The sequence below is a fragment of the Sinohyriopsis cumingii genome, chromosome 2 (genome assembly GCF_028554795.1).
Source record: "Sinohyriopsis cumingii isolate HCF-2022 chromosome 2, ASM2855479v2, whole genome shotgun sequence".
Lineage (NCBI taxonomy): Eukaryota > Metazoa > Mollusca > Bivalvia > Unionida > Unionidae > Sinohyriopsis > Sinohyriopsis cumingii.
Window position 1 is genome coordinate 100,894,049 of NC_142962.1, and position 22,257 is coordinate 100,916,305.

The window sequence follows — 22,257 nt, forward strand, 5'->3', positions numbered from 1 at the left end:
CCTACAGGGTTTCAAACTACATAACTTCACCACTGTTCCTGACCAGTTGAGCTGCACAAGCAATGGCATGTGCCATGGGGATGGAAAATAAAACCAGTGCCACTTAACCATGTCATGGTTACTAGACCAACAGAGAGCAGGAAAAGGAAGCCAGTGGTTTGCCACACAGATATAAACAAAAAGTATGAATTTAAAATACAAATTATTTACCAACAGAAATACTTGTCTAAAATCTTATTGTAGATGGAACATGAGTTAACTATTCATTACTTCCAGATGAAAATAAACACAACAAACAGTAAAGCTCTAATACTTTGTTTTTATTCATCATTCTGATGTATCATACTTGAATTGATACATAATAGAAAAATATTCATACAAATGTACAATACAATGTCATCAAACAGAATAAGTAATAAGGTGTGCATTGAGAACATGTGCAAAAATTATAGATGCCTAAAATAGGCACTGATATGAAGTAAACACAGAAACAACATTGTTTAACATGATTATTTTATTACATTCTTTTACATTTAGAGTACCGAAAGTGGATGAAAAGGACATGTCTCATCTCTTTAGTCTGAAGGGAACACCCTTAGAGTGCAGAATTGCACCAAACATTCCTAAAGTATCAACACCTCTTGGAGATGTGCAGATTAGGTCAATATTAATCTATCAGGTACTATCCAATCACAGACTATTCAGTGTTCATCCTTGACAAATACATCTTGAAAAAGTGATAGAAGATAACTTACTGTCCCTATTTTGTTGACCATTTGAAACAAAGATGTAGGAATACAGTGTGACAAAAGTTTGTTTTTTTTAACTTTACATGAGACGTTCTATATGTGCCTTATGTTTGGCAATTTTGTTAGTCAAAAGTGTCTCAGAAGCTGTCATCTGCCTACATGCTGATGCGAATGGTGGAATGTTTATTTTCAAACCAAGTTTTTTTATTTCTTTTGCTATGTTAAAACCTTTGTCTATCATTATGGCATATCCTTCCTCAAAATAGCCAATTGATTTTTGAGTTTTCTGTGATAGATTTATCCAAAATCAATCATGTAAATAAATTTGAAACAAACAGTACATAACCATTAGGATCACAACCTATCAACCCCTTTAGAGTTGTTGCAGATTTATAATCACTACAGTGTATATAACTGGCTCTGTAGGCAAAGTACACTTCGAATTTGAGTTTTAACTTCAGTTCCATCTATAATAATAATGGTAGAGGGAAAATATTTCCTATATTTAGATGGCATGTTTTTTATTATAGTATCTCTATGTGGCCAAATTGAAAGCTGGCCAAGTTTTAAATACAACAGATCGAGCCATGCATTAAACACAACACTAGCTGACTGTGCTGAGACTCCAAACTGTGTGGCCAAATCTTTTAAACCAAAACCATGCCTAAGCCTACATATTGTTAAAAACTGTCCATCTTCCTGGCTTAGGCTTTTTGTATCCCTTCGTCCTGGTCCATATTTGACTGGACACTCTATAGGGGCTAAAAAGGCCAATAAAGCTAAAAATCTTATGTATGTGATTCCTGTATAGTATTTAAACAAATTTTTCAGTGAGTTTTCTTTATATTTCACAATTGCTACAATTATTTTCTTCAGATGTTGAATTTCTTTATCTTTTGATGACACTTTAAGTTGAAGCTCTTGTATCTCTCTTGAACTATTTGACAATTTAAGCCTTAGATCCTGATTCTCAGCTGCAACTGCTAACATATCCACTGCTAATATCCCTGAAAAAATAAGAAAGTATTTCTTTTCTTCATTTCAGACAAAGTACCTGAGAGAAACTACACAAATAACTCAAGACCGTGGTAATACATCTGTAACAAGGGCTTCTCCAGTCTGTTTACCAAATGAGTTCAAACCACTCAACGAGAACACAAAGTGCATGAATCCCTGTAACACTGAGGTACAGACAAGAAATCCGACCAAATCAGATCACTGGTTTCATGACAGAAAAGACATATTTACAACATCTAATTTTGGAAAAGTAATATCAAGGAAATCTAAACCCAGTGAAAAAAAGTTTGTTAACAGTTTATCTTCAAAAAATGAAGTGAAAGCTAAAGCTTTTGAATATGGTAAAAGACACGAGAAAACTGCTAAAGAAAAGTATCTTGAACTGTATCCTTCTAGGCATTTCTATGTGTAGCTTTGTGGTTAATAATGACTTTTCATTTTTGGGTGCCTCACCTGATGGGAAACTATGTGACTGTGACAATGGAGTATGTGGAATTGTGGAAATTAAATGCCCCTTCTCTGCTAGAACAATGACCATTGAAAAAGCATGCAATGATATACCAGATTTCTATTTACAGAAGGAATAGTATTTATGATGAAAGAAAACACACAGTAACTATGCACAAATTCAAGGCCAACTTATGGTTACAGGTTGTGAATTTTGTGAATTCACTGTGTACACACAGGAGGATATGTATGTGGAAAGAATTAAACTTTAAGATTAATGTCTGAATTTATTCTGGAATTAAACTTGTTAAATTTCATATGTAAAAGATTAATAAAGCTAGACATATTCTGTGAGTTACTTGGCCCTTACCTAATTGTGTTTTCTTCCAAATGCAGGCATTTGCATTTACGTTAACTGGTTTCATTTTCGTGTGAAGAAGCTCTCTTCACCGTAAGTTAACCAGCCTTACGAAATGTGTATTAGATATTTTTTATTTAACATTACTTTCTAGAATACTACATATACTTACAGTATTTACCACTGTGAAATCTAAACTGAATTACCTTTGAGCAAACGGCTTTGTGTTGGTTTATTCTGGCCATATTAAGCTGTTCGTGCAGTCGACCACACGCTTTGATCCATCATTTCACCATTTCCAGATCACGTTTTTTAGTCCAAAAACAAATAAAACGGCCTCCTTCCAACCTTTCCGGATATCTCTCATCTGCATTGCACGTTCCCCATGCACACTGAAGCACCATTTTGTCAATATATCCCAAAATTCATGAAAGTCTGTAAATCAGCTGTAGTCTCACCACTTGTTTGTATGTGGGTAAAGCATGGCAGATGTTACCATAGTACCGGACACTCTTATCTGACTGGTCAATATTTGTGAATTTGATTGAAAGATCAGATCTATGCATTGGACATTGCTTTTCTTTGGTCACATGCAATGATCCTCCTCCCATTGGGACCTCAAAACACACTTTAAGTCTCAAAAAAACCCACCAACACTGTCTGGGAATATGGCAGGGATGGAGATTCAAGGAATACAACATTCCCATAAGCTAAAAAATGATAAACTATGGAATGTGTTTAGCTTTATGCTCGTGGTGTCGCAACTGTGCAAGGAACAATGCAATGTAAAGTCAAGGAACAATGAACTTGCTTAGTTTAACATAATCACATCAAGACAAAAGGTTGTGGATGTTAAAACATGAAAATGTAACAAAAGTGATGAGGGTAATGAAGAAAGGAATATGCTGTGGAGAAATGTGTTCAAGTTTCTTTAAGAAAAAATTAAATGAAGTATGATGTGTTGCTTAAAGATGAAACAATAAGCTAACAGCAAAAATAACAGTGAATGAAATATGGTCATTTGTTACTTATTTAAAAATAAAGTGTCATCTTTTTCTTTCTTCCTTCTAGCTGCACACAAAATTAAAGAAAGGCATAGTAAAGGGATTGAGAATTTATCAAATTTTGACATCAATATATTTAATTTATTCATAATAGAAATGTTAATGTTCTGCAACAATTTTAAAATATTGCGGTATTGAAATGTAAAGCAAACACACTGAGGCAATACCCAGCAATGATGAAAAATACAGGAAGAAAGATTCACAGTCTCTATTTCTAGTGTCATTTCCCCAAGACAGCATCCTTTCACCGTGTAGCATTCCTTCTCGGATGTCAGGTATGATATTACCTCATTATTGTAAAGAATGACAAGTGTTAATTTACTGCTCCTTTTGAATAAATACAATAAGGCCTCTTCTAGCTTTGCAACTTAGATACCAGGACATTACTACATGTATCATTTATTTTATGGTTCATGTTGCTATTTTTAGACATTACACTATTTATCTGAGTATGTGTGTAATTTGGATTTTTTAAGTAGCTTTAAAAAAAATCAGTCATATCACTATGATGTCTGCAGTGTGGCAGTTTACTGTCATGTCTAGCATTGGGGCATCATGCCACAGACACGTAGCATGATGTCCCACCTAGTCATATTACCCTGACACCAGGCCGACCAATCCTAACACTACCCTCTTAATGCTGAGCACCTAGCGAGGCAACTGCTGGTACCATTATTATAAGTCTTTGGTATGACTCATTCAGGGTTTCGAAACCGCGACCTCCAACATCCGAGGCAGACACTCTAATGATCAGAGCAGAAGCAATACATTGTAAATAATTCTAACTCCTAGGAGTACCTTGATTACATTATGAAATTACTACTGTAATAGGCTAAATATCTTATGAACTGCCACTAGGATAACTAATTTATTTCTTTGTCAGTTTCTAAAACATTAAAAATGAAAAGTCCAAAACATTTCAAATCTTTTGAAATAACCCCTATGAATTCAGAATAGCAAACACACAGCTGTGTCACAACAGTGACCATGTATTCAAATCATACTGGTCACAAAGTTGTGTCACAACACAGCGATCATGTATTCAAATCATACTGGTCACACAGCTGTGTCGCAAAACAGTGATCATGTATTCAAATCATACTGGTCACACATGTTACTGATGAGCAACCTCAAAATTTAAATGTTCAAAAGGTGAAATCAAAATGAAAAATTTCAATGTTTTGGACTTCATTTTTCTTGAAGCCTGAAAACTAGAAAAGCTAAATTATCTGTTCTTGTGGTTGTTGTTAAATAATTGTATATATTTAAAATGACAATGCTGTAATCCAAGAGCTCCTAGAACATCAAGTATTCAAAATCTGAAAGAAGAACTGTCTAACACACAGTACTGAAATGATCTGACAGTTTTAAAACGATTCTCTTGCTTATTTAGGTATATAAATACTGTGGAGATCCAAACAGAAAAACATCCAGGTATGCAGGGCTACAGTCTGTAAGGCATGCAGCAACAAAATTATGGATTTATCTTCCCAATAATATAGGAACAACCTCCGTGATTAACAATTTTAAATCCCTATTATAGAGGGGGCCTACTGTGTAAATGCTCCATGTGTAAACACAATTAAATTGCTGCTGTTACCTAAATCAGTTGCTTCAGACATCTGTAGGAAGTTAATCTTTTCATGTAAAATACTGTTCCTGATTTCTGTGCTTTTAGCATAAAAGCAGAATTTTATAACTGGCAAGAAAGAAGATAAAGGTATGAATGTACGTTTGTCTGATTTGTTGAAGTAAATTGCTAATGACAAAACAAAAGGTCACAAAATCTGTGTAGTATATCAACATATTAAAACAAATATTAAATAATCTGATAATTTTTTAGGAGTGATGTAAATCATCTCATTTTAATCACACAACCTTGGTTGATTGTTATATTACTGATCAGTCGATAAAAATAGCTCTAGTGAGCTAATGTTTAATATTGTTTAATGCAATTCCAGCTCTAACATCTTGTCTGTTGATAAGCAGATAGAATTAAAGATAACGAATAATTTCTGCTGTATTCATTTATAGTTATATAAACAAAATACATGGTGAATTTCCAAGCTGTAACATAAACCTTAAGTCAAATGATTGAACTCCCAAGCCATATAGTACAAATTTTGCTCAATGAGAAACAAATATACATACTCTCAATGTGAACAGCCTTTATTTTATGTGGGCCACATGGAAAATTAGCATCATCTTAATGAATAAAATTATTGTCATTTCATTTATGATGAAATAGACATCATGAAGTCTTTTACTGAAATCCCAAGACAAGCAGTGATAAGAATATTTTTCAAAATGGCCACCATGGCAGCCATACTTGATGACAGACCAGCATCATATTCATTTAGGACATATTACGCATTATACATAGTCTTTTTATTAAAACATATTTCAGTGCAACCAACCATTCAGCATACATGCCATAATCCCAGAGTAGGAAGTGTTTGGAGGTTCCAATGGGTTCAATGTACATGAAAAATAGACAATGTCAAGAAAATGAGAATAAACTATCTTTACATATAAGCCTAAAGCAAATGATTGGAAATTCAAATCTGAACAAAAAGAAAATAACTTGTCTGTTTTCTTTAAAGCATTTAAAACACTTACAAAGATAAAAATTGGTTGCTAGACTTTGCATTGTCAAATATCATCACCACACAATTTGATGTAGTTTGGTGCTGTCAGTAATTCAATAGGAGGTTTCAAATTAATGCAAGTGACACTGGCGTTCATCTTTGCACTCACCAGAACTGTATCAAGTGCAGTTTGTCCATGAGATATCCTTGTCTCTAGAGTAAAATTAATATAAATCCCATTTGGGACTGACCATTTCATTAGTGGGGGAAGGAGCATCATATTTTCAAGTTTAATGGGGGCTTCAGGCAAATAATGATGAGAACCAATAAGAATCGTCAATTCAGCCTGTCAAATACACCACATGCCTACGGTATAACTATTTCGAGGACATCATACGCTCCAGTTTGACCTGTGTAAATGTTACCTGTAGTATGTGCAAAGAATTAAAATCTCCCCCTTGCTGATGTGCTTCATAAACCCAAACTCTGTCAAACCAAACAGGAGTTCTGAAATTTATTCTTGCTGGGCTTTGCATGCTTCACTAATAACTCATTACTTCCTGAATCATTTTAAAAAATTAATCCCACTTGAACACTATTAGATGACTGAGACTGCATTTTACAACTGGAAATACCTATTAACAAGACCCTGCAATATACCAGCTTCTGGAATGACTATTCATACTGCTGGCATGAGCCCATAACAGAAAAGACTGTTTTTTACAGTACCCAGTCAATGGATAATGGATACAAAATGCATGGCTGTTGTTTGCTAACAGTATTCACACTATGATAAGTGTCTGTGTCATTTTTGGATTACAATAATCATCATATGGTATGCACACAATTCAAAGCCATATTCTATTCCAAAGATAATTGTTTTTGATAATTCAGTTTTATTTTAACAGTCCAGATTTTATTTAAATAAACAACCATAACGTTAGCAAAGAAATATCACCTTCAAACGAACAGTTACTGCAGTCAACTGGAAATATGCTGATGTGTCATGCAAATGATCTGGGATCAAATCATCCACTATGCTTTCTTTACCTTTTAGTGTACGTTTTATCTTGAATTACAAAAGAATTCTGTGACTCACATTTACTGTGCCAATGTACAGTTTAAGTGTATGCATTGTTTTCTTCATTTAGGAAAGGTTTATGTATCTCATATATACCGTGTGGAGGTACGTTTTAACTGTATGCTATTAAGAATTATGTTGCTATGATTTACTGTATGAATGTACATTTGTGTACACTTTGTTTACTAGAATTAAGAAAGCATTATGTAACTCATATTTTCTGTGCGAATGTACACAAACCACTTCAGAAAATAAATGGTAAACGGCTGACAATATAAGAGAAATCTTCTGCTTTCAACCTCTTAATACATTTTAGCTAGTGAACTCATCAGAGCATACAATAAAAAGAAAAATTGGTTGTCTTCAGAAAATAATGGAAAAAGTTGACAGACTGGATTACACTACTGGAGTTTTTCACTCAATATTTATTCAAAAATTTCTGTTTCCACCTGTGGTATTGGAGCATAGCAATGTACAATTTCTAATACAATGACATGCAAATATGGAAATAAAGGTAATAAGTTGCAAAAATTAGTACTATTTGCATATCAGGTAGCAGTATGAATAGATTTACATAAATTATAACATGGTGGCAGTGCAAGTAGTCTTTCTAAATGATGTACATGGTGGTGATGAGAATAGCTTTATATGCTGAGTAAAATCCGACTTAAAAGACATGTTGCTGTTTGCAACTCTTTAATACAGATGGCTTAAACATTCTCATTTAAGGCAATGATGTGTAATAACTTTTGTTTTTCAACATGCATCTAGCATCTCTTTCAAACTGCATTGTTCTACTTTGTTTACTTCACCTAAGCAAATTAGCATAATGGACAGCCGCAAAGCCATCTTCAAAGGACTGAAAATATCACCCAAGCTGATGTCGGTAAATTAATTTATGAAATGGTGATTGTTTAAACCTGACCTCCTTATGTCTACAACAATTTGCTTTATAAACAGATTCAAAGATAGTGTTACATTAACTCTATACATGATTGTTAACCACTAATACATGCTACAAATTACAGATATATATTAACTCATTAACCCCTGGTGCCACATTTACGCAGGAGGTAGTAGCCTATTGCTGAGCTCTGTAGCATCATGTAAGATACACTAATGTGTGTAGTGTTACAGAAACGTAGACAGATGTAGCTCTACAATGATACCAAATAATCTGGCCATTCTAGTTGCACTACAAAATACAGAGGTAAAAACCTAATTTTTGCGACCTGATTTTTTTCCACCCAAAATTTGCCCATGGCTGGAATCTGATTTTGTGTCTGGATTTTAGACCTTTTGGCCTCAGATCTAAGGCAAACTGGTCTCAACGGCACACAGACAGCTGAACCTTGTAAAAAGTATGATAAGATGGGCATTTGGTATAAAGAGTGGTCTCGATTACAAAAATGACGAGTCCGTTAAGCACAAAAAAAAGGATGCGAACTTTTACCCTTCTGCTCATGTGAGAGAAAAATAGTCAATGAAAAATGCTGTTTCTAACACAACTAGGTATTAGGTCAATCTCTTGGAAGTCAATGTATTAGAATGTATTCAGAAATAGCCAACAAAAGGTGTTTCCATACTCGCATTTCAGGCAAAAACAACAAAAACCTCCAAGGGTTAATGAGTTAATGGGTGCATTTTGATGATGTCACCAAATTTGAAAACTCCTAGCGTATTTAATCATTTGTGCATTAACACTGCACATAAATTACAAATTTAGCCATTCCTTGGCAATCTGTACAAACTTTCCAAAATCATTGTTAATGGATGCATTTTGATGACGTCACCAAATTTGAAAATTCCTTGTGTATTTAATCACTTGTGCATTAACATTGCACATAAATTACAAATTTAGCCATTCCTTGGCAATCTGTACAAACTTTCCAAAATCCTTGTTAAGGTGGTGGCTTGGCTTTTTTCTTTCTTGTTGCTTCTTTAGTTGGTTTTCTTTTTAATATTACTGAAAACTGTGTTTCATGAAATGTTGACTTGGGAGTAAAAAGTTGTGCTTTTAGCACAGCATTTTGTGTTATAGCAGGTAACATTCAGAGTAGCAGGGATAACAACATAATAACTGTATTATGGCCATACTGGATGTCCATATTGGATGCCTGAGAGGCACCTTTTTCACTTAGGACCAGCTAAACATTCTGATTAATGTGTATGTAATGTTTGGTGGCAATCTTCTCAGTAGTTTAGGTGTACAATAAGAAAATTTTGATAACAGATGACTGACAGAAAGCCATCACTTAAGCTCTTGTACCCTGTGACTATAGTGCTTGCCTACCTCTTTGACAGTTTGTACCCCTTTCCAATTTAAAAAATAAAAGAATCAAGGATATTAAAAATGCACTAAATTTAGTCATTTCATTTATTAATTTGCTACCAAGGGATACCTAACACTGTCATCCTGTCTGCATTTCAAACCATATGTATAGTTTTAGTGTATATAATGAGCAAACTCGCTGTCCATTTCTGATTCATGTAAAAAAAAATATTTTCGGTGAAGGGGCGAGGTTTCTTGGATTAAACATAAACAGAAGATTAAAAAATGTATCATCTGCATCCAATATTTGCAAAGATGTGATTCTATTGGCAGTACCAGTTTAAAGATGCCTACCACATATACCATTTTGTTATTCAAATGTACCTAAAATTAAAAGAAATCTTTTTAAAAATTAATAAATTAAAAAACAGCTGTATTTTTGTGTTTTATCACCACATTTGAGAAACCAACCAGAACCAGTCTAATGGGGACTGGAAATGCTCTACCAGTACAATGACCAGTGCCATGATGCTTGGCAAAATGGTGGTCGTGTGGGGTTTAACGCCATTTTTCAGCACATGATAGGCTATGTATGGCGGCCAGTATTAATGGTGGAGGAAGAACCCGGGAAAACCCCGGGAAGAACCACTGACCCACAAGAAGCTACTGGCAAGCTTTCTCACATACCCACATTGGTCGAATCCGAGACTCGAACCCACGTAGACAGAGGTGAGATGGCAGTGATCCGTAACGGTTAGCGCTTTAGACCACTCGGCCACTCGGGGCCCGCTTGGCAAAATAAACAGGATGAGAACTATTACAGGACAGCTGACATGAAGACACAACAAGCTACTAACTATCCTATTGTTGGAAAATGTGGTGTTTAAGGCCAAATGTGGGATTTTGTAGAAGCATTATAAGTTGTTGTTGTTGTTGTTCTGGGGTTTAACGCCATTTTCAGCACAAGATAGGCCATATATGGCCGCCAGTATAACTGGTGGAGGAAGAACCCTGGAAAACCCAGGAAAGAACCACCGACCCACGAGAAGCTACTGGCAGGCTCTCCCACGTACCCACGCTAGCCGAGCCTTGGACTCGAACATACGCAGACAGAGGTGAGATGGCAGTGATCCGGAACGGTGAGCGCTTTAGACCACTCGGCCACTCGGGGCCCCGAAGCATTATAAGTAACAACAGAATAAAATATTAAAATTGGCTGACTTTTGATGAAGGGGGATATCAAATTTTGAGACCAACTAAATGAAATGATTACAACCAGCACATTAAAGAAAGCATTTTGATTTTTTGGCATGCTTATTTGTTTTTGTATTATTCAAGATGTTAAAAAAAGACTATTTAAGGACAACTATTACATATTTTGTTTAACAAAGGCAAAAACATCTGCTTTCCCTCCAAATGCTAAGAGACCACTGGCTAAAAAGTATTACAAGTTCAACAATGTATGGAGTTCAAGCATGCAGTGGCAAATATTAAAGGTCCTGAGTTTGCACTGTTGGTTTCAAATGAATGATTCTTCTGTATTTCATAAACTATTTGAAATTTTCATGTAAAAAATTGTAAAGTTCACTTCCAAGATAAAATAAATCAGTTAATAATATATTACAAGATGATTAATTGTAATGCTGGTATAAAATTATTTATACAAGTACAAATACATGATGTATTTTTTCAATGGTTCAATACACGAAGACAAAGAGCGATTGAGAATGAGACTCAGGAATATATCTTAAGTCAACAACATCCAAAAATGCAAATAACCTGAAGGACAACTGGAGAGCAGTTAGCAACCTTACAAACTCAGGAATGCTGAAGCTAGAACTTCTTTCTAAGATAAGCATAGTTTTCATGGCATTACAACGTTTTAGTTCTCAAGTCTTTGCAAAATACAAACTGAGTAGGAAGGAGGAGGGGGATTTTAGACTAGACAACTACCGAGAACTTGTTAAGTGTGAAAAGCTAATACCATCATTGGGTCAACGGACCATAATCTTATGAAGAAAACCAAAAATGCTGTTGGATGTTATTAAAGAAATCTCTGCAATGAACTGTAAGATAAACAACAATCCTTTTTCATAATTGGACAATATACTGAATTGTGATTTAAAAAAAACTTCCTGTTTTTTTATACTGTGATAAGAATACATATGGAAAAACAATGCACTTGTTTAGTTTCCAATCAACTTGAAAAATCTAAAGTGTATGCTGATCAAATGAAATTGACAAGTTTAGAAGCCAACATACTGATCAAAATTTTTAAATCTAGCACTTTTAAGTCCTGATTCTGTCACATGTATGTAATTTTGATGTCTACTTTTAATATTTCTTGCAAAAAGTGAGCCAAACTAAAAAGGACAAGTGGTTTAACTCTTACATAATGGGTCCAAAGGTATGTAACTCCCAAAGTTGCAAAAATTTATGAAAATATTAAAAAATTATCGAAGATATTTAAGTACAACAATCATGTAGTCTGAAAATAAAAGACTTGCCCATGCAAACATGAATGGCATGTTAGTAAACAAAATCCTGTTCGGTTTGAAACACAAAGAATATAATAGTGTTAGTTACCTAACGATAATTGGATTAGAAATTATACATGAATGAAATGACTAGTTTTATGCATTTTTGATACCACTGAGGCTTTGTATCTTTAAACGGGCGGGAGGGGGCGGGTAAAAACTATCGCATGTTTTTCGTTCATAAATAAATACCAAATTGACCAACAAAAACTGAATTAACTCTTACCAGGCTACCATCGTCGACAAGATAGCCTCAACTAAGTCGAGGTTGCGGACCGCGAAATCGTAACTAAATATACCATGAAGAAATAGGGCCTAACAGCTGGAATACTGTGAACATCTTGACTGAATGCCACATTTTAATATCTCAATATTCCACCAAACAATATAGCACCCGGTGCTAACTAGTAACCTACCCGTTACCCACCCATACCAGTACAACGTATCGTCAGTAAGTACCTCCTGTGACTTGGCTTTTTCATCCAAGATTCCATTACTACTGTCTCTCTCTTCTATGATATAATCACTACATATGGTGACCCCCCAAAAAACAATAGGATATTCGTTACTTTACCTGTATTCTGTATTTGACAGCTAATGACAATCGGCATTCATAAATTTTGATTGAGTGTCGTCTTTGCGAACTTGACTCGTGGCTACTATGACAACTTCCGGTACTTAAATCAGCCGGCAGATAAGTCGCTAGCTTTATATTAGTTTATATTATGCATTCCAATAGAAAACTCATGATACCAATTCAGTTCCCATAGCAAACGTATGCAAACATCATGATATTAAAAATTCAATGACTTAAAATTTTTGAGTGCTCATTATCAAACCTATATTTATTAGTATAGATGAAACCTGGATGTCAGCTTCTGTGTTGAGGAAAGGAAATTAGCCGCGGCATTGACCTGCAGGTGTTTGAAACATGTGCTTTCAATTCCGCACCAAAGAGTCAGGTGCTAATTTTAGTAATAGTGTTCCAAACTCAAGCCTGTTTAAGCACCAAAATTCCATCAGTAAAACAATGTCTCTATTTCTTTCACTTACAACCAGGATAAATTCTCTAAAGATTCTTTTTCCTAAAACAAAACTTACATTATTAACCAATCATGGTCAGCCAAACCCATATATACTCTATTTAATGTTCACCAATTTCCAGGCTGGTTCCCATTTTCCATATCGTTAGTACCGTGTGTCACAGAATGGCACTCATCCCGAGGTAACAAAAAGTAATGCAAAGCTAAGATACAGAAATACAGAAAAAATCAGCGCAAGAGGAGAGTATAAAGAACAAAATATATAGTTTTTAAAAAAAATGATGATTATGATGATGATGATCATCATCATCATCATCATCATCAGGGACAGTGATGCTATACCAAACATTTAAATTGAACATACAAGTAATTATAAATTTCCATATTGCAAACTACAACTTCAAATTTATTTGCTGTTATAAAAACATATTTTTAAGCTAAGTCAAAATGAACAGGTCTGAATATTAGCAATTACGCTCAAATTGAGACTGAAACTCAATACTGTGAAGGTATGTGGCTGAAATTCAAGTTTGCTTTAAACTAAAAAGTCAAAAATACTAAGTCTAGATTTGTAAAATTGAGAGTACATTCTTAATAAAGTCTTCTTAAATTACAGTAAAGATAAAAATATGCAGGCAAAACGTTTTTTGCAAATATGAACAAATATCAATGAATCAAAATATATGGCTGGATCAACATATATGATTGGCTTAATGTTGGGAAAATCTATAAACGTGATTAACGAATTGCATGATTTACAGGGCTGATTGTTTCATTTAGCTAGGTACCATGATTTGATAATAAAATGCAAAATAATTACATAATTCCTAAGCAATATTTAGATGCATTATTTTTATAGACACAACAAACACAACCATGCAATTAACATGGAGTAAAAATAAATTTTGTGATTCAGAATTTAAACAAATGCATTTTCAGACATTTTTTAAACGATGAATTATCAATATATTTCATATTATAAAGGATATATTAGATTACAAAAATTAAAAGGGAAGTATGACCAGGATTTAACTTATTTGTGAAAGAATTGCAGAATGTTGTATGTGCCCTGGCAGTTAGCCCACATCTTGCATATTATTTGTAGCAAAAGACACTGGTCAACTAGATGATTGTTGAATAAGTTAAAATCAGTTGTCAATGAATGTATATTTGTACTTGACAGCTTTACAACCACAACTGTTATCACCACAGTAGCAGTGTCAGTGAACTCAATATTATTCCAACAATAATTAATAATTATATTCTCTCTCTCTCTCTCTCTCTCTCTCTCTCTCTCTCTCTCTCTCTCTCTCCATTTACTTGCAAAACCTATCCATAATTTTACTAATACACAATTACTGGCATTTAATGAATCAGAAACCATTATTTGGTTAGCCTAAAAATATCACTCACTTGCTTCATTTATTCTTGTAGACCTCTAATTTCAGAATAAAATCTTTATTTTTGTGACCAAATATTTGTTGCAAATCACATGTGTTATGTGTTTAGGGTCTCATAAACAGTAACAAGAAAAAAGTGAAGACATCAAGCTTTCTAAAATTTAACAAATAATTGATTTCCCTAGAAAAACAAAGTAAAAATAATAAAAATAGAACTTACAGTTTTTAAGAAACAAATTCAAAAATAATCCAAGAATTAAACATTAGAAGTCCTAGTATTAAAATGTTCTAATGAATTTGAGTTCGAGCCCCAACAAAATCCAAAATCGAAGATGATGACATATGCTATAGTCAGTATAGTACTGATGTATCTACAGTTTATTGTTGTACCACAGGAAATAATATTCCAGTGCTTGAATTCTGAGTAAAATTTAAATAAAAATGTCTTTATCCAAAAATTCTGTATGAACACTTAAATATTCCCAGGGAAAAGAATTAATCTCTTAGAATCCAAATAATATGAAGAAAAATTAAAATTTAACTCCAAGTGGTTGCAACAGAAAAATCACCACCTTGACATTGAAGCGTTTAAAAGTCCAACTGACTAAATTCTCTATAGAAAAAGGTTATACGCTAATTTAACATTCAAAACAGATTCCCATATGAGGGTCACGTGATCACTGTTTGGAACAAAGTAGAAGCTTTACATCACATACTCAGAGTACAGCCTTGATTTCACTCTATAAAATACACAGTAAGAATGAATATAAAATAAAGTTGTTTTCTTCAACTCTTACTAATTATGTATCAAGGTCATGAACTTGGTCAGCATAAAGATACAAAGTTCTAATACTAGGTGTTTATGAAGAGAAAAAAGTAGGTCAAACTAACTTCTGGAAAATGTCAAATTCCTGTAAATAAAATTACAATAGCATGTAATGGAATAATAATAAAAAAAAATTTAAACTAACCAACAAACAATTAAATTAAGTAAAACATAAATTAAATCAAATATATATAAAACATGCTAACGTTTTCCCCCAGATTTATCAAAAATAAATTGAGAAATTCTATGATGAAATAATTTGGAGAATTTTCCCATACCAGAAACAGAGGTATATTATGATCTAAGATAACACAAGATAAGAATTCTTTATTTCTGATTGCGTACAACTAAATTAAAATATAAAATATAATAGTATTTAAAATAAAAGATCATAAGAATATTATGTACAAATATACAGACATAACTACAAGTATAGAATGTGCCCAACCTTGATATTAAGAACAAATTTTGTAATACATTTAAAGAGTAAATTGTTCCAGATATCTATAATCCAAGAATTTCAATGAATATCCTAGTTCCACAAAGATTTCAAGATACAATTCTTCTTATTATATATTCTATTCATCGAAATTACATATTTTACCATAACTTCTTAAAAAAATGAATACATTAGATTACAAACATGGTAGAGGTACTGTTCCATCATAGAAGTTATATTAGAAACTGAAGACTATTATTATAAAGCAATAACTAGTTTTCTTTTCATGTTTTCACTGAAGTTTGTCAACAGAGGAGTACAATACATTATGCAGCAATAAAATGTCCCCACATGTTAAAAATTATGGATAACAAAAAACAAAACAGACTATTTACGTATTTATTTATTATTTATTTATTGACAATGTTATCCTGGTACGGACCACAGTAACACAGTCAAGCCACCTACGCATAACCAGAATGCAAATCTTATGATTGTAGTGTCCAGTTTCATAAATTTGCCCATGGCAAATTTCTTAACTTAAGGTTATGGTGTGACTTTTTCAGCTATTATTGTTTTAAAGATATGGATATATTTGTGAACCAGGTGTTTCTGGCTTGTGTTGTTCTTGAAATTGGTGTCAGGCATGTACACCTTCCATAGTTACTCTGCAGTATGTTGGTAGTGAAATACCAATCGTTGGCTAGGAAGAAGAGCTAGCCTCCCATAGCAGTAAGCATATGGGTTTGGGGCAAGTAGAATATCTCAAAAACGGCTTGGATGACAACATTTTCAGTTGCATCAGCCTGTTTAGTGCACACTGTTTTGCAGAAATATCATATAGGAAAAGAGCTTGTGTTTGCACTGTGAGCATCACATGATGTTAAAAATGACCTTCGGTCATCAAAATTGCAGGTAGAAATTTGGGATTTGGGTGCATAAACTTCTTCTGCTATGAACTGCCATATACTTCTTTGGTTAAGTGGATAATATTCTTATGCTTTGTTTTAATATAGGTATCCAAAAATAGGCACTTTTTGACCTCACTTGCGTATTTGATTTTTTATGATTTGTATAATAAGTCGTTGGTTGCGGCATTAAATTTGTACATAAAAACTGGCCCCTGTCCCCTCTATGATAATATATATCCGAGACGTTCAGAATGTTGGTGCAGACTAGTTATTATAATCTTTTCTTGGATCAGTAAAACTAAACAACATTATACTACACCAGTCTGCTCAACTATAACATCCGGCATGAGCACAGCTAAAAAGCAGTTTTAGCAACCGGCAACATTATACATACTAATTCAATACAATAATAGCTATATATTGATCATAAAAGATGTCAAGAGGCAGCAGTGCAGGATTTGACAGGCATATAACTATATTTTCCCCCGAAGGGAGGTTATACCAAGTTGGTAAGAGGCATGGAATGACACTGATAAGTTGAGTGGGGATATAACATTTTCGGGCATAAAAGATTTACCACATAATCCAGTTAAAACTAACTTTACAAATATACACAAGTATGAGCTTCCCATTAGAATAGTTCCTCATAATTCACATACTTTTTAGTTTTCTCCAGAGGTGGCAATAACGAAATACTCACTTTGATAAGTGGCTCATTATACTAGTCGTGCAATGTAAAACATCGCCCCCCAGTATTTATGGTTTGGGAGTCGAGGTCTTACTGCCTAAATAAGGCCGTTGTGTAACGTTTTCCAGTGTCGACTAACATCAGGACAAGAACTCAGATTTTCAAAAATATCTCACACTTTGCAGCCCATATCGATCCTTTTCAAAAAATTACAGTCATAATATTGATGTTGGGGTGTCGGCATAGGGTAGCCACTTACTAGCCGGCCTAACAAACTTGAACGACCTTTCATCAAGATGTACCTGCATGAAATCGATCAGAATATGATTTATTGTTTCATTAATCGCAAGCATAGCATTCGTCATGTCTTTAATCTGCAGAAAGATGAGACAAAGTACATCGTTGCTGAAATTTGTCCTGGATCTCACCATTTGCATTCCAGGTCACATGACTATACAAATCTCAGAACCTACATGTCAGTGACATCAGAGGTCATATAGTCATGTGATATCAATAATAAACAAATTTCCAAAGTGGTTGAACATGGAATTTGGAAATATTTATATAGATGTCACTTAATGTACACTTAATTTTCAGCATATATATTCTGAGAAAAATTACCAGAAAACTGTCTGTATTGCAGCAGGGTGGAGAAAGCCATTTTCAACTAGTACCAAGCACGTATCAGCACTATTTTTGTTGTTATCATGTGATTACCACATTGACATGTGCTCTCTGCTTAGTGAATCTGGTTTTACTTTCAAGTTGCTTCAAATTTACAGATTTCTGGTCATAGTTTTCAAAATAAATATTTTAAGAAAGTTGTGTTTCATTTTCTATAAACATTACATGACTTTTATTCGCAAATGAGGAAAAAATCTGTCTCAGTCGATGTTCTACAGTTATTTGATGTTGCTGCTGCAATGAGAAACATGCATCAATTTGGTCCTCCAATGCTGCCCTTCACCGATAACTTTAATAACACATGCACAATTCATCAATGAAAGCTGACTACAATTTTCAGTAAAAATAAATAACCTTTCATCAAAGAAGTTAGCTCTGAATTTAAATAAAAGCAATGGAATCTGATCAATTGTTGCATTTACCAAAGTAACTGAAACGCGATTTTTATACCTTGAAAGGTTAATTTCTACAGGAGAAAAAAAATTATGCTTACAATAGCTACCAAAGGCGGCATAAAATGTCGTCAAATTAATTGATTTTATTGGATATTCAAAAAAAGAAAACAATCACATACAAATCTTAAGTTACATACTTAAAGACAAGTCCATTTATGGAATCGAGAACTGGTATAGAAATGTAACATCTGTAAGAAAATTACATGAAAGCAATCAGACTTCTTTCTACTGTTGGTTCAAACACCATAATGTGAGATCTATGAATAATGTGCATTCATCAAACAGCATACATTGTCTCTGTTCAAAAAAACTAATTCTAGACAGGTGTAATGGTTTAAACACCAATTATATATGTTGAAACAATAGGGCAATGCATTTACTATATAAGTATGTAATTCAAGGTCAGTGTTTTAAAAATCTTCATCATCAGATGACATGTGAAAATGTTTCAGTATGAACGGTAATTTGGAAGATACATAAATTTTCCATAAAGAAGTTACTGAAAATATCAAAAAACAGAAAATAAGGAAAGTTCATTAAATGATATATTAAATTGAAATAAAAGTATAAATGATGATAAATAAAATGAGTGAAGAGAAGAAAGAAGCACAAGTACCATACACCTGAAGTTTACAGATAATCATCTGGGGTAGTTCAGTCAAGAGTGTCTCAGTAATCGCTACAAAAACTTAAAATTGTATGACACATCAAGCTCTGTTGAGACTGGAGGCATGGGAAATAGATGTGATTGTAGAGACTTGTATTCACGTCTCAGTTGGGGTTATCTAAGTTTTGTGACATATTAAATATTTATGAGACAGAAAACAGGTAAATGAAGTTTGGAATGCACAATGTGATCACCGATTCTTTCTTGATACCGGTACTGCAATCTGTATAACCTGCAAAGGTCTTATGTTTGCTATCAGTGTTTCACTTGAATCTTGGTGTTGTTAATCCTCACTAACCAGTGCTTCATATTTTGCAGCTTAATGTTTTAGCAATATATGCAAATAATGAATTGACTAAGAAGTGAATATATATGAGTGTTGAAGAAAAGCTGTCATAAATGTAAAACTACATTTTTTCTTCTTATTATTGAACACTTGATATGGAAAATGCAACTACTCTGAATCATGGGCAGACAATTTTTGTTGTGATATAAATTCCAAAATAAATACGGAAATGACTTGACATGCCATTTTTGCATGTATCTTTGTATTTAGATCATAAAGATAATTGTCCACATGTAATTCTTAATAATTATAATTACACTATACAGCTGTTTTAATTATTGATTTTCACAAAGTTCATATGTCCTGACATTATTAATAAATCATTACTATAGTAGAACCTGTCTTGAAAGACCAACCTGCCTGCCAAAAGATAATGGTCTCTCAAGACAGATGGTCTCTCATAACAGATCATGACAGTATATAATCAATAAATATGTGCATGGAGATCCTGGTCTCTCAAAACAGGTGGTCTCATAGCAGAGGTCCCTCAGGACAGGTTTTACTGTAATATGTATTTATTAGTAATAAACTTCTGTAAAAATTGTATTAGACACTATTAATAATAAATTTATTTTATTTCAAAACTGTTGCAAAAGTCTCCTGAATACACTACCAATGATACGCTGTGGTATATGTGATATTTCATTTTGGTGTTTTCATTGCATTTCAGTGCGTTCTGGTGTTTCTATGCACTGTAATGTTTTAGTCACTTTATATACTCTTATGTCTTTTTTTAATAAATTCAAATTCTCTCACAAGCAAATGGAAGTGTTCTTAAGTTCCACTGGCCCACATTTCAGTTGGCTGAAATGCAATAAAAGCCAGGAATGGTGAAATATGATTAAGCTGGTGTATGTTTTTGTTTTTAATGAAACAAATATAAATTATATTAATATTAAAGAAAGTGTTTTGATAGCTTCATTTCATTCAAGGTTCTTATGCTGATTTTAACCAATTTCAGCATTCCCCGCCTTCCATCGCATTCCAGACAACTGAAATATAGGCCAACAGAACTTGAAAACATGTCCCATTTGGCTACTCACTTTTGACAGGACACTGTAGTTGGTCCTAAATGAAAATCATGCCAATCTGACATTTAATATGGTAGCCATCAAGTAAATTTTGTTTTAGCTGCTTTTGAAGGAATGATCATTTTGACATGGGACTTTTGCTTAAAGACTCCTTACGATGTCTGGTTGGTCCTGAATGAAAATGGTGACATTTATACCTCTAGCATGACCACCATCTTGAAAATGCTTGTATAGCTACATCTAATAAATGGTCATATCAACATGGGGTTTTCACTCCAATATCTAGTTGGTCCCGTATGAGATTCTTAGAAATTAGATAATGATAGCATTGGTGTCCATCTTGAAGATCTTGTTGTATGAGTATGTATTTGTTCTGATATTTTAGTGACTTTGGGTTTTCACTAAAATATTTGTTATGCCATGTGATTGATCTTAAATAAAAATGCTGCTGATCAGACCTACATTATGGCCACCTTTGTAGCCAACTGGAAAATCTTGTTATCTTTATTTCTCCAGAATCACAAACAGCACGTTTTTTTTTATACCAAAGTACTTGTTCTGATATACATGTAATTGGTCCTTATTGAAAATGATGCACGGATCATCCTGGGCTTCGCCAATGTCAAAAATTGTGATTCTTTTTCTTATTGGTGACAAAATGTACCATCTGGCAATTTTTTTGGTGACAGCCTTTTTGGCTGTTTCATTTGTACATTTGGTCATGGAATTGGAGTGGGGAAATTCAAAGGGACCCTGAAAGGAAGCCACAAACTTGGTTTCACAATGCACGGAATCTATCTGTTACATAAACAAATTCTTTTTTCGTATTGACAAACCCATCTTTACAGTGCATTGTTATATCATAATCTGTTTATGTTGACATCTGGCATGAGTACTGTGTGCTGTGATACAACTCAGTCATGCTACCGGACTATACCTACAATCGACCAAACTCTAAAGACACAAACAGAAGCAGCTACAATTAATTGAACATCTAATCCTTCTGTTGTTTTTTAAATGTACCAATAAAATAGTTTTGCTGAAAGTTCAGAGAAAACTGATTACTTTTGAAGTACAGATTGCTGTGTATAAGAACAAAGCAAATGGAAAAAATACATTTATTTAAGGTGACAACAGTCATACCTATTCACTAATGGTGCTGTTGGTGCAAAGACCATGGAAGTATTGTTGTTTTAGGGTTTAATGCCATTTTTCAGCACAAGATAAGCTATACATGGCAGCCAGTATAACTGGTGGATGAAGAACCCTGGAAAACCCCAGGAAGATCCACTGACCCACAAGAAGCTACTGGCAAGCTTTCTCATGAACCGTTAGCCTTGCCTGAGACTCGAACCCATGCAGACAGCAGTGACATGGCAGTGATCCGGAACAGTGAGCACTTTACACCACTCATCCTCTCGGGGCCCCATGGAAGTAGTGCAAAACAGTCATGTAATGATTTATTTGTAATATTATGGCTGTGTTGCTTGTTGTCAGTAAAGTAATAACTATCCCATCTTTTTCAGTTTTCATTGCCTATTACATTAATAGACTTGAAAAGTATTAACTACTTGTTCTGGCGACATTTTTTGAAAATTGACGACAAAATATTGAGGTTGGCGATATTTTTGGCAACAACTTTTTAAAAGCTAGG

General features: G+C 33.8%; 2 protein-coding genes and 1 pseudogene across 3 annotated transcripts in view; 1 reads left to right on the forward strand and 2 right to left on the reverse strand.

Annotated features, from left to right (window-relative positions):
- LOC149805483 (adenosine 3'-phospho 5'-phosphosulfate transporter 1-like) overlaps window positions 1-12,776 on the reverse strand; it is a 56,642-nt gene extending 43,866 nt beyond the window's left edge. Inside the window, exon 1 of one of the 2 annotated variants that reach the window (XM_089950075.1) lies at window positions 12,688-12,776. Coding sequence is in view for 1 of the 2 variants with exons in the window: in XM_089950074.1 (XP_089806200.1) it covers window positions 12,573-12,607 (35 nt within the window). In the remaining variant the exon portion in view is untranslated. Of the gene's footprint in view, window positions 1-12,572; window positions 12,652-12,687 lie in introns of those variants that run through there. The other variant, XM_089950074.1, reaches the window with a different exon arrangement.
- Window positions 702-1,739, reverse strand: LOC149805484 (uncharacterized; annotated as a pseudogene).
- A 4,281-nt stretch (window positions 12,777-17,057) lies between the features above and the next one.
- Window positions 17,058-22,257, forward strand: part of LOC149805485 (proteasome subunit alpha type-6-like) — a 29,339-nt gene continuing 24,139 nt past the window's right edge. Inside the window, exon 1 of the mRNA XM_089950076.1 lies at window positions 17,058-17,241. Coding sequence (XP_089806202.1) covers window positions 17,166-17,241 — 76 coding nt within the window. The 5' untranslated portion in view covers window positions 17,058-17,165. The remainder of the gene's footprint in view (window positions 17,242-22,257) is intronic.